The sequence below is a fragment of the Notolepis coatsorum genome (genome assembly GCF_963971535.1).
Source record: "Notolepis coatsorum genome assembly, chromosome: 2".
Lineage (NCBI taxonomy): Eukaryota > Metazoa > Chordata > Actinopteri > Aulopiformes > Paralepididae > Notolepis > Notolepis coatsorum.
Genome location: NC_140166.1, coordinates 175,596,327 through 175,609,675, shown reverse-complemented (window position 1 = coordinate 175,609,675; position 13,349 = coordinate 175,596,327). Strand labels below are relative to the sequence as shown.

Sequence of the window (13,349 nt, the reverse complement as noted above, 5' to 3'; positions counted from 1 at the left end):
TACAGCAAGTTGGCAAAGGAGTATTCCAAGGTAAATCACTTTTTCACCAGTAACGTTACATTCTTTCCATCTAGCTCACACTAACTGGCTGACCTAGCTCACGCTAACTGGCTAACCTAGCTCACGCTAATGTGGCTAACTGATCGACCACTCGCACACAATTAATGACATGTTGCGGACAGCCATACCAGTGACAATGTTTAGCTTTTAGTGCCAAATGATAAGTCTGAGGCGGAGTCTCAAAAGAGAATGTTGAATATTTATTGTGCATTAAAAATCACAACAGAGCCTCTAACCTAAACGGAGCCTTCTGGAAGCAAGTGCAACAACGTTTAATGTCCGTGTGGAACACGGACCAATGTGCCAACAACCTTTCCGTGGGTGAAGCATAGTTGTCATTTAATGATACTAATACTAATTATACAATCATCTGTTGTTGAATAAATACCATTACTTTCTAGTTATTACTAAAAAACAGTATATATAAAACAGTAGCTGTAAAAAAGAAAAGAAAAAAAAGTTTTATAATTTATATAATATTTAAAAAAAAAAATAGTACATTAACACATTGACGACCAGCATGTAGCGCCGATGTACTTTCTAACAGCTATATATATAATTTATAGTATTGCTATCTGTCCATTCTCATTGTCACTTGAGTGCATAAACCGTGCCTTCATAATGGCTTAAAGAAAATAAAAATCCATCGGTTGGTCATTTTATAGCGCCGTGAATATAAGGTTTAACGCAGTTTTTCGCCTCGGTTTTTTTCTGGGGAGCTAGATAATAGGCTAAAGGCTAGTCACGTTATATCAAACGCCATTTCTGCTGTATATATACGAATGAAATAAAACAAACTGCGTAGCATCCGGACTATTACAGAGCATCTATGGATGAAATTGGGGCGGCGGGGAACGCCGATTACTATTATTGATTAGCAATACAGTGTGCGTTCAATATACCATTTTCACTGATCGATCACGTTACGTTTTAAAACAATGTCCAATCCAGCTGTAATTTGGGTGAATAGTATCCTACCGTCAGGCCATGTGATCACCGGCAGCATTTCGTCATTAGTCATCGGAATCTGGTAGATCGATATGTCCATTGGCTAATCATAAATCCCATTATTCCAGGCTGAAATATGCGTTCGGTAACGGGATCAAAGATGGAGGGTGTTCGTTTGGAACCGAGGCTCATATGTAACGCCCACAGACAGTGAAAAGTTTTTTTTTTTCAATCGCCCTCAATGATACTGCAGTCGAGCGATGGCGCCCCTAAGCGGATCTGGCCGGTATTGCATGTTTCGAAAATCAAATATGTGGGTAGGTCCTGCAAGTCGATCGCGGTCGTTAATAGCGTTATTAATATGGAATAAAACAATAACAACTCGCCACGAGTTAACTCGTGGCTCTGGTCCTCAACGGGTGGAATCGAATCACGAGTTAACTCGTGCTTGGGCGGCAAAGTGTTAACTAAAAATAGACAAAAATGTCATCCGTTTTCGTCGACAACATTTTTACTAAAACAAAAAAGACAAAATTGAGACAAAAGCTGACTAAGACTAAAATGCTCAGACATTTAGTTGACTAAAACTGACTAAACGAAAAATAAATGAAGATGACTAAATATGATAAACGAAAAAGGAGCACTTGACACATGACTAAGACTAAAACTAAAATGAAAATAGCTGCCAAAATTAACACTGCCGTCAACCTCATTTAATGTTCCAATCTTGTTCGGTATTTGTTTAGCCATAACTACGAAGTATAATGTGAGCGTATGGCGTAAAATTAGCGTCGTTATCAATATTAATGTGGAGTGGTCACGGAGCTCGGAAAAGTTACGCAGCCATCTGATCCGAGCGTAAACCGGAAGCCAGGTGTGATCTAATTTCTATAACACACGACTTCAAGTGGTGTAATACTTTTATACAATGGCCGAATTCATCCAACCTTATTGCTATACAATAAACACACAGTAATTGAAGCATAATGGAGATGTATTCACAAAACCATCCGCAGAAAAAGGTAAAAAAATAAATAAAGGGAAGTTGCCTCTGTGTCTAGAAGCAGCTGGGAGGTGCGGTGCTTCAAAGCATGCCATCTAACAAAACCAATTACATAATCCAGATTTTTTTTAAATTTTTTTTTTTTTGCGATCTGAAAAATTATTGCATCACCCGAGCCTACCCGAGTATAGCCGAGGGGCGCCGGCGATCACTGTGGAAAAAAGCGCCCCCTGTCGTCTCCCAGATGACATAAGTGATTTTGGAATGGACTCAATGAAAATGAATGGGGAAAAAAATCCGGTACTCCACATTTTCCAGTTCACTGATCCAGCCGGGGTTACCAGAGTTCATTCTGGAGCCTCAGAGCCCCGCGGATCATGGAGTTCTACTGTATCGCGTTGGATCCATACACGTATCGATTTTTTCGAATGGTGATCAGGAATTGGAATATACCAGTTGGATACCATCTGATGTCAGGTAAGGACTCTATGTTATCAGTGGTAGGATAATCAGAGTAAGTTTGATGAAGTTATAAGCTGTTTTGTGAAATGTCTTCTTTCGGTTTCACTGTAAAAGTCTGTGAGGAAATCAACGGAGCGATTATCAGTGCGCGGCCGTAATGTGCTTGCGTGCACGTATAATATTGATCATCTAGCGTTTATTTGAAAACGATTCATAAAAAGGCCGACGAATATCAACGTTGTGGAATATTCCACTAAAAGACGATTTTCATAGAATGCTCCAGAATGAGCTGTTTTTATATCAAAACGGGGGCTTTTCTAACTGCTCTGAAACGGAAACGACGCGATAAAAAAACAATCTGCCTTCACAGCACTGACTGGAAAATAGTCTTTGATAATGCGATGGGCAGATTAGACACATAGCCATAATTTAAAACATAGATTAGGCGATATTAACGTTAACATTGGCGCCGATGGTGGCATTCAAGCGGTAAAACGGAAAACCAGGCGTGGCGCTCAAAGTGTTAATGGTATCTTTTTTAAATGATTCGTTACGAATATATCCATACTTCCATTGTGTCCGGGACATCCAGTGAAATCGCTTCGTGTGACAGTGTCCTTTTGCAGAGGCAGGTTGCTACAAAGCATGCAATCTAACAGTGAAGTTACCGGTTGTTATTTGATTGATTGATTGAAAATTGTATTACCAGATTGCAGAATGGGTACAATACAGTACAGCTCAATACACACAATTGTTAAGGGGATGCAGACCAGAGAAAGACTTTCGTCTTGTTTACATCAGGGTCCCCCATTTTCAATGCATCATAACATATATGACATACAGATAGACAGTGCTACATCTATACATAGGTTGCTACAAAGCATGCCATCTAACAGTGAAGTTAGCAGTTGTTATTTGATTGATTGATTGTTTGAAAATTTTATTAACAGTGAAATGACAGTGTCCTTTTGAAGGAGAGGGAGGTTCTACAACGAATGCCATCTAACAACACACTTCCCGCAATTTATATTTTGTTTCACAATGAGTCATGACCAACCAATTACATAATCCAACATTGTGTAAGCAACTAACACATTCCACGTGACTTTATCGTTTTTTAATGATGCAGACCAGAGAGAGACTTTCGTCTTGTTTACATCAGGGTCCCCCATTTTCAATGCATCATAACATATATGACATACAGATAGACAGTGCTACATCTATACATAGGTTGCTACAAAGCATGCCATCTAACAGTGAAGTTAGCGGTTGTTATTTGATTGATTGATTGAAAATTTTATTAACAGTGAAATGACAGTGTCCTTTTGAAGGAGAGGGAGGTTCTACAACGAATGCCATCTAACAACACACTTCCCGCGATTTATATTTTGTTTCACAATGAGTCATGACCAACCAATTACATAATCCAACATTGCGTAAGCAACTAACACATTCCATGTGACTATCGTTTTTTAATGAGTCGTTATGACAATATCAATACATCCATTCATAAAGATTATTGTCCGCCATCTTGGTTTCATTCATAAAAACACGAACGGCGGAGTGATTCGGAAAAAAAGTTATTCGGTTGTGGGCGGGTTCTGGGATCACGTGGAGTGTGTTATGAAAAATAACAACGTCTGAAAGAAGTGTTTCAGCCAATCAGAATCAAGAAATTTGCATGCCATTGTATAATGTTCATCAAAGTGTTGAGTGCTACAGTTTAGGTTAGTATATTGGGACAAGTGCATGACGGTAAGGTTAGTTAGGGTTAGAGTTTTTTTTTTTTTTTTTTTTTTTTCCAGATTGAAGAAGTGCGTCTTTAGTCGAAAGATTGGACGGGATTTGGCTGTCCTAACTGTGGTGGGAAGTTAGGCGAATAGGCGACTTCTCTTTGATGACCCTCCCGGAGCTCTGATAGGAGTAGGTCTGAGGCGGCCAGAAGATGCAGAGCGTAGGGGTCTTGACGGTGTGTAGTTAGAGACCATTGACCGGAGGTAGGCGGGAGCCGTTCCCTTCGCCGCACGATATGCCAGGTCGAGGGCCTTGAAGCTGATTCGTGCGGCAATGGGGAGCCAGTGCAGGTCCCTGAGAAGTGGGGTGACATGGGCTGACCTCGGTAGGTTTGAGATCAGGCAGGCCGCTGCGTTCTGAATGAGTTGAAGAGGCTTGGTGGCAGTGGTCGGAAGGCCAGCAAGCAGTGCGTTGCAGTAGTCGAGGCGGGAGATGACTGTTGATTGGACGAGGAGTTGGGTGGCTTCTTTTGTCAGGAAGGGGTGGATCCTTCTGACCTTGCTTAGGAGGAATCTGCAGGTTCTAGTTGTCGCTGCGATGTGAGCGGAGAAGTTCAACTGGTCGTCAAGGACAACACCAAGGTTCTTGGCGGTCGGGGACGCGGTCACAGTTGAATTCTCGACTGTGATGGAAAGGTCGGTCAGGGATTTGGCCAGCAGGTGAAGCAATTCTGTTTTGCTTAGGTTCAGTTTGAGGTGGTTGGTCGTCATCCAGGTGGAGATGTCAGACAGACAGGCCGAGATCCGCTCAGAGACGGGGATATCTGAGGGAGGGAAGGAAGGAGAGGAAGAGTTGAGTATCATCGGCATAGCAATGGTACGAGAAGGCATGAGACGTGATAATGTTACCCAGAGATTTAGTGTAGAGGGAGAAGAGAAGGGGTCCAAGGACCGAGCCCTGGGGGACACCCGTCCACAGGGGGCGGGTGGCAGACAGGGTCCCTCTCCAAAACACTGTTTGTGTTGCTGTTGTTTCCCACAGCCTGAAGTGAGCTATTGCTTTTATGAAGCGGTCACTAAGTATGGCAATATGAAAGTTATAGACTCATTACAATTTCAACAGTTTTATTGCTAATTCAATACGATTTAATACAAGGAAATGGGTTCTCTTTGCTGCCTGCACATAACGTTAGTGCGAGATGGTTGCTGTGCAACGTACTGTACACGTACTAGCTAGCTTATTTATTTTTAGCTCTGCTAGTGAAATAACGGTTACAGCAGGGATGCTAACGCGTTATATTGCTAACTTGTCGTAAGAAACAAATATTGAGTCGGAGCACATTCAGACCAAGCTGCCAATGACCCAATGTTAACAGGTTAGACTTGCTAGCTAATGCTAACATAACAGCTTTGGAGTAACAATCTTACGAGACCTTGTAGTCCCCGATTCAACGCATTGAGGTGGTCAAATATGTCGGCTAAATATGCCAGCTGTGCCAGCCATTCATTATCAGCACATTTCTCTGCCAATGGGTTGTTTTTGTCTGCAAGGAAAATCTGCGCTTCTTCTCTCTCTGCGCTTCTGACAACAAACCTATCCATTGTGAGTGTCCAGGTTACACACAAAAGACCAGACGTGGTCAACGACTATACATGCAAATTTTTATTTTTTTACCATATTTATTACAGTATTATAATTATTTAATTCAGAATATGTCTGTAGAGTCAACATTATTACTGTACACATGAGGCGTTAAGAACAAAAGCGCATTTACTGCTGTTGGCATCATGCAATTGCTTGTATTTGCATTTAAATTCAACATTCCAGAGGGGGGTGGAGGGATCAAAACCTTGTAGGCTTTCGAGGTGGTCTTAAATTTCAGGTGATATCATTTACATACAGAAACGCCCCGCCAGCTCCTTTATAATGGCGTGGTGGCCTTCATTCATTCCGAAGGGGGAGGACAGCTCAAACCTTGGCAGTCAGGTGTGAACTTGTGTCCACCCCTAACCCCCCCCCCACCCCTGGATTAGCTGTCATCTGTCACAGACTTCGCTGCATAATGGTTCTCTTATATAATAGAGAGAATCACGTTTTCTTAAACCATTCAACATACAATATGCATATGTGATTATAAAAGAGCCGCGAGCTGCAGTGTTCTCTGTCAGATGCCCTGGCAGATCGAGACCGTTTTCAAATGTCCAATCTAATGAATTTCGTTTGCTCATACTATAATAGACCGTTTTCTCACGTTGCATAGGTGAAGATAATTAGACAAATATGTGAAGCATGTTTGAGTTCGGAAAATAATTGCATTGCTTTTTCTCCTCTGCTTGATATAATTAAACAGTTGCAAACAAAAGGCTGTGGGCTTTCAGAATATTTTGATTTTTATCATCAAATTAAGATGATAAATCAAATAAGTTATAAATGTCAAATTGATATAAACATACTTCATGTGCTATGGATTTCAACACATATTTCTGAAGCCTGCAGCTATCCATCAACGCTGCAAATCGGGATCAGTTCTGTCAGGCTTTGCGACAAAGCAGTACAATTCAAAAATGCATTCCAAAGCAACTCATAATACCGTAATTCCTCTAATAGTAACCGGGTCTCAAATACAAGCCGGGTCTCTATTAATGGCCGGGTGCGCTCTTGAGCTAAGCAATTATAAGCCGGCCTCCTAATACAAGCCGGGTTACTAATATACTGAGCTGCATACTGAGCTAGTTACTTGATTTCACTTTGAAAACGTTGAAATGACCAGTGACCACCTGTAATTGCACTGTTTACTATTTCATACAGTACTTGGTTTCAATAAATGAACCCAGTACATTTTACTGGGTTCAAACTGACACAAAATGTTGATTTATTCATTATGATCCGTTTGAAAATTTGAAATATAGGCCTCCCTCTTATACAGGCCTCCTCCTAATACAATCCTGGTACCCGCTACAGTTGAAACAAATACAAGCCGGGGTTACTATTAAAAAATATGGCGAAGCAGCCTTTTGTTTCTATGGGCCGACGGCGTGGAATAATCTCCCACTACATATAAAACAGGCAGCCTCTGTGGATAGCTTTAAAGCACAGCTCAAGACATATTTTTATACTCTTGCTTTTAGCTGATTTTAAAATGCCTGTTGTCATTTATGCTTTTTAGCTATTTTCTTAATCATGTTTTGCTGGTCTTAAAATCCTGCTTTTCTTTTCCTTACTTTTTTTTTTTGCTTTATTGTAAAATGTTGTGTTTTTATTTCTTTGCTCTGTTAAGCACTTTGAGCTGCACTCCGTGTATGAAAGGTGCTATATAAATAAAGATTATTATTATTATTATTAGAGGAATTACGGTAACACACAATAATGTCTTATATGAATATTTGATAAAAAAAAAAAGGCTTGTAGTTTGAGCTAAAATTTACAACTATGATGGACTGGTGCACGTGTGTTCTTAACGCCTCATGTGTACAGTATAATAACGTTGATTCTACAGACATATTCTGAATTAAATAATTATAATAATACTGTAATAAATACAACAAAATATGGCAATCAACCGATGTATTGGTTGAGGGACAATAACAGCGACGCTGAGACCGCAGACTGGCCGTCGGAATGTTCATTTGGGATACATACATTTCAGCATTCCAAAGCAATTCACCGTCATTGTTACTCATCACTTAAAACTATCTGTACCATTCCATTTCAATAAAAAAAATGCATTCCAAAGCAACTCATAACACAAACAAATCGATCTGTTTATTAATGTTTCACGAGTTGCACACAAAGCAGGCTTTCATAACATTTTGAGACTTTGCGCCTCCTGGTGGCATATAGGTAACCATTCATAATGGCTGTAACTGTACAGACCTTTTGGCATAATCGTTTGTGTAGTTTACACTGTTTTAATTACGTACATTTATTCACAGGTCTAAACAAAATGAACAGCATACACAATGACTTTCAAAACCAAATATTCACAAACGATTCGCTAATATTGTTAGCATAATGGATTTGGTTAGCCCATCATGAACATGATTGCACTAAGGATTAGCAGCAACATTTCTGAACCAGCATATTTTTTTTTTTTTTTTTTTTTACAAGTATTTTTATTGCACATTACTTTAGTTACATTCCATATTGATGCACACATGCAATCTTGTTTTTTTCTTGTTCAAAAACAATTGTCCAGCGGCATATAACAAAAAATATTCAAAGTAAAAATAAACATTCTTTCTTTCCTTTGGCGGGTCCATACATACATATAAACAGGATAGTTAAATAAGATAGATTTTTGCTGGTAAATAAAAAAGAGACAAAAAATAAATAAAAAACAGAGCATTAGAAAAAAGCCAAGACACAACAGCGACTATACCTTCAGTTCAGACATTACTGTAATATGAGTGACATTTTGAACTTATATTTCATTTTATATATCATTAGAAAAAGGCCAAAAGCCAAGACACAACAGAGAATATACCTTCAGACATTGCTGTAATATGAGTAACATTTTGAACTTATATATCCTCTTCATCCTCCCTCAGACCCTTTAAGTAGTCCAACACCGGTCCCCATGTCGTATCAAACACCTTTCTCCGTCCTGTATTTTTAAATCTAAGCCTCTCTAAGTAGAGGGTCTCACCCAGCTCTCTCATCCACATTTCAAATGAAGGTGCTGCATCAGACTTCCATATTTTATTATTTTCTGGCATACTTTTAACACAAAATGTGATAACTCGTTATTGCCCGCCATGCGTTGTGCGCCAACAACGAACAAACTCGTTTTTGGGATCAATATTTCGTTTTTTCGCCATGGCATTCCTAATTCATCCAGCCTCCCTCCGGGACTGCAGCTGTACCCTGTCTGATATTTCAACACCTCAATACCGCTGCCTGGTGGAAGTGGCGCTCGGTGCATCGAGGAAATTCCTCCGGCAGTAATATCTTGTAACGTGGGTCTAGATACACACTCGAGTGCATGGGATCGCTTTCTAAACGCAATAATCAATATGATTTTGGCGTGTATTGCGTCATACAAACGGGAAATGGATCTAGCAGATCGACGTCAAATAATTGGAATATTTTTTCTCCAGTCTCATCGGCGAACGGTAAGAGGAATATAACGTTATTTTCAGCCCGGTTGTTTATTCATTTCACGGCAATCCATCTGAGACAACATATCAACCCATACTAAATAAAGCCGTTACTGACGATCAAGGAATTATAAATGACCCCCCCCCCCCTTTCCTTCACGCATGATGAAGCATAATGTATACTGATCATATACATTTGAATTTTAATATAGCGTGTATAGGAAAGAAACGCCAATTGATAATCTATCATATGCGTCAGGGCCTATAACTCACGTTTTAGGAATTACTGCAGAAAACCTTAAAAACATACTTATATTCACGAGGGTACTAACAGGACAATGTATGAATGAAAAAATATAACGTTCCCACATCCGGAACGATAGATACCCGATGTTGAATGGGCCATAGTAATATCGATATAGCTATAATATTTAAAAAGTTATAGCCCTGCAAAGAAGGTAAACATCTCCATAGGGTTACAACACTGGCAGACTGGGCATAAGGATGGGCACAATGCCTGGCAGACAATGTGTTAAGCATGAGGGCAGAACTGTTAGCTTAGCTGGATAACATTTTGCTTAGCTGGATAATGTTTAGCTTAGCTGGCTACCTTGAATGGTTTCAGAGTGAACTAAGGAGTAGCAGCAATGTTTCTGACCCAGCATATTATGTTCACCATCAGTTTATCAGAAAAGTATCATCCACTAACTACCCTTACAAACCAACCAAATACACCGCCATATAATGTTACGGTTTACTAGCTTTTAGTGAACTTTAACGTCAGTGGTAGTGTATGTAACGTTATATAGCCTAGAGATGAGCAATACCAAACACAATATATCTACCAGCTTGACCAGGTCTCATAACATACCTTGAGCTGGTCAAGCTGGTAGCAGGTTTTTGCAGCAGGGAAGTTAGTTTGAATGAATAACGAGCCACAATCGTCTTACCTTGGCGTGCGCCGGTCCCAAACAAGCAGATTCCAGTCACTCCAGTGGGTGGCTGCTGGCTGGTAGTAATTGTCCTCTTGTGTGCAAAGGTGTAACTTTATACTGGCTACCTAGTATGATGGAAATTAATTGAAATAAAATAGTTTTCGTTGACCGATGTGAAAAATATTCGAGGCAGGAGTTCCATGGCCCACTGTCAGCGTGTACAGCAAACATTTGGCTGATCGGCCTGGTAGTATGTGAGATTAGCTGTCGATAGATTCACTGACGAACCCACAGACGCTACCGAATTTATTATCTCTGCCGCTGGCATATGCGGCCTGCCAGAGATGACTACTTGTCATTACCAAGTAATTTATTTATATGGTATTACACAGTCATTAGTAATTACCCTGTAATTTGTGTTCGGAAAAATGTATACCGAAGGGATAACCAATGCCACATTGCCTCCAATCCAATGCATCTGTGAAGTGGATTGATTTATCTGCAATCAACAATGTGGTGTTGGTTATCCCTTATATACCACGGCTAATCATCCATATCAAAACCAACATGATTATTATATTTGCACCATATAGGCCAAAGATAATCTTGAAACGGTCTATCCGCTTGCTAGTCTACTGACGCATCCCTTAGACAATCATAATTCGGTATTTGACCAAGCCGTGGTATATGGTAATATTATCTACAGGGAGGGGGTGAATGATTTACATGAACTTGACCATGTTCTTTTTCTCTCTCATCCTTTTCCCATTGACAGTGGAGTCCCTTGCCCTGTCTCTGATGGCTGGCTTTGAGCAGTGCTGAGGGTATCTGGCCCTGCCTCTGATGGCTGCCCTTTGAGCAGTGCTGAGGGTATTTGGCCCTGCCTCTGATGGCTGCCTTTTGAGCAGTGCTGAGGGTATCTGGCCCTGTCTCTGATGGCTGCCTTTTGAGCAGTGCTGAGGGTATCTGGCCCTGTCTCTGATGACTGCCTTTTGAGCAGTGCTGAGGGTATCTGGCCCTGTCTCTGATGGCTGGCTCTGAGCAGTGCTGAGGGTATCTGGCCCTGCCTCTGATGGCTGGCTCTGAGCAATGCTGAGGGTCTTGTATAGATGCTCTGGCCAAATCATCCCTCTAAGACTCAGCTGTGTTGGCGCCCCGTCTCATCTCTTTCTTCGTGACTGCTGCTGTTGTTCCGGGCTTACATCATAACATGTGAGACTTGTCATGAAGTCATCTGTACTGTTGGAGGGAAAGGACTGCTTGGTGTACAGCATGGACAGCATGCCCCTCATGATCATACAGCACAATACATGATGCCTTGTAGATTTTTACCATGTAGCTACTGTTTGTAAGCTGTTAATGTCCATTGTGTTCAATGTGTATATACATTATGTACAATAAATCCTGCACAATGCTGAAGGTGTATGTCATTTTTCAAGGCGTCATTCTGTGTTTTGTAGGCATGTAGATCATCTATCTTCATGAAATATCTTAATGATGATACATTCACTTTGTATCTATCAAATTAACTAGTTGATTGTTGACACTTTTAAACAGTTAATTAACATTGTGTAAGCTGAAGAGTTGCTGTCATTTCTGAAGGGTTGAGGAAAATATGAATGGGGTTAATTCTACCAAAAAACTAAACATAAACTGACATATTTCATTTGTGTGCTATTCTTTTGGGTAAAAAAAATCACAGAAATGGTTATTTAAAACCTTTTTATTTTAATTGTATTTGTTTTAACTCCCAAGGAGAGTGGATATGCTTTGATTCACACAGTAATCCTGATAACGGTTTCATCACTATTAAGTGCAAAACATATTGTACAAAACTGGAGCTATGTTTGTAAGACTAAGACCTGTGACAGAGCTCATAAGAAAGGACTCTGCCACAAAACATACATCGAAAGGTCATTGAGATTCTTTTTGTGGTCAGCCACATGGCTGTAAATGGACAAATTAGTTGAAATGTGTTGGTATTGATGCTTTTATTGACTTTTACTACAACTATAGCCAGTGGTAGAAGTAGCTTATTAGGACAAAAATGGCTTCTTATGCAGTAAATGTTATTTTCCTTGTCAGAATGTTGATAGAAGATCCATGGCACAGGTTTTTGTTTCATGTGCAACCACAAACAAGAAAGTAGGCTATTAATCATGAAAGTAAACCAGTAAATAGTATTTTCCCAAGGGGATCAATAAATGAATATCTTATCTTAAATAAGTCCTTACTAGTCAAATTAATTACTAATATTAAGTATTATAGTTGTGAGCTCATCTTTTAAATTATTAGCCTACTAATTAAAAGTGCTGTAAGTAGTATGCATTGTTTTTTTTTATCCACTTTTTCTCCCATTTTCTATATTTTCTCCCATCCCAATTTCGTATCATCCAATTCAACCCTCCCCTGTCACGAACGCTGTTTCTTGCCTCCCACAAGCCGGCTGCAATGTGGACTAAGTCATACATAGCACAAGTCCCCTCCGGTACTCTCCAAGTCACACGAGTCTCCCAGTCACACGAGTCTCCAAGTCACACAAGTCTCCCAGTCACACAAGTCTCCCAGTCATACAAGTCTCCAAGTCACACAAGTCTCCCAGTCACACAAGTCTCCAATTCACACAAGTCTCCCAGTCACACAAGTCTCCAAGTCACATGAGTCTCCCAGTCACACACATCTCCAAGTCACATGAGTCTCCCAGTCACACAAGTCTCCCAGTCACACAAGTCTCGAAGTCACACAAGTCTCCCAGTCACACAAGTCTCCAAGTCACACGAGTCTCCCAGTCACACAAGTCTCCAAGTCACACAAGTCTCCAAGTCACACAAGTATCCCAGTCACACAAGTCTCCCAGTCACACAAGTCTCCCAGACACACAAGTCTTCAAGTCACATGAGTCTCCCAGTCACACAAGTGACTTGGCGACTTGTGTGACTGGGAAACTTGTGTGACTGTGAGACTCATGTGACTGGGAGACTTGTGTGACTGGGAGACTCGTGACTTGTGTGACTGGGAGACTTGTGTGACTGGGAGACATGGTAAATACACAGGTGTCAACATGTTTACAGGAACGTTTGGGAGTTGTATTTTGATTGTATATTTCCTGAC

General features: G+C 40.4%; 1 protein-coding gene across 1 annotated transcript in view; it reads left to right on the top strand.

Annotated features, from left to right (window-relative positions):
- tubgcp5 (tubulin gamma complex component 5) overlaps positions 1-11,577 on the top strand; it is a 72,301-nt gene extending 60,724 nt beyond the window's left edge. Inside the window, exon 23 of the mRNA XM_084309049.1 lies at positions 11,014-11,577. Coding sequence (XP_084165175.1) covers positions 11,014-11,060 — 47 coding nt within the window. The 3' untranslated portion in view covers positions 11,061-11,577. The remainder of the gene's footprint in view (positions 1-11,013) is intronic.
- The last annotated feature ends 1,772 nt before the right edge of the window (positions 11,578-13,349 follow it).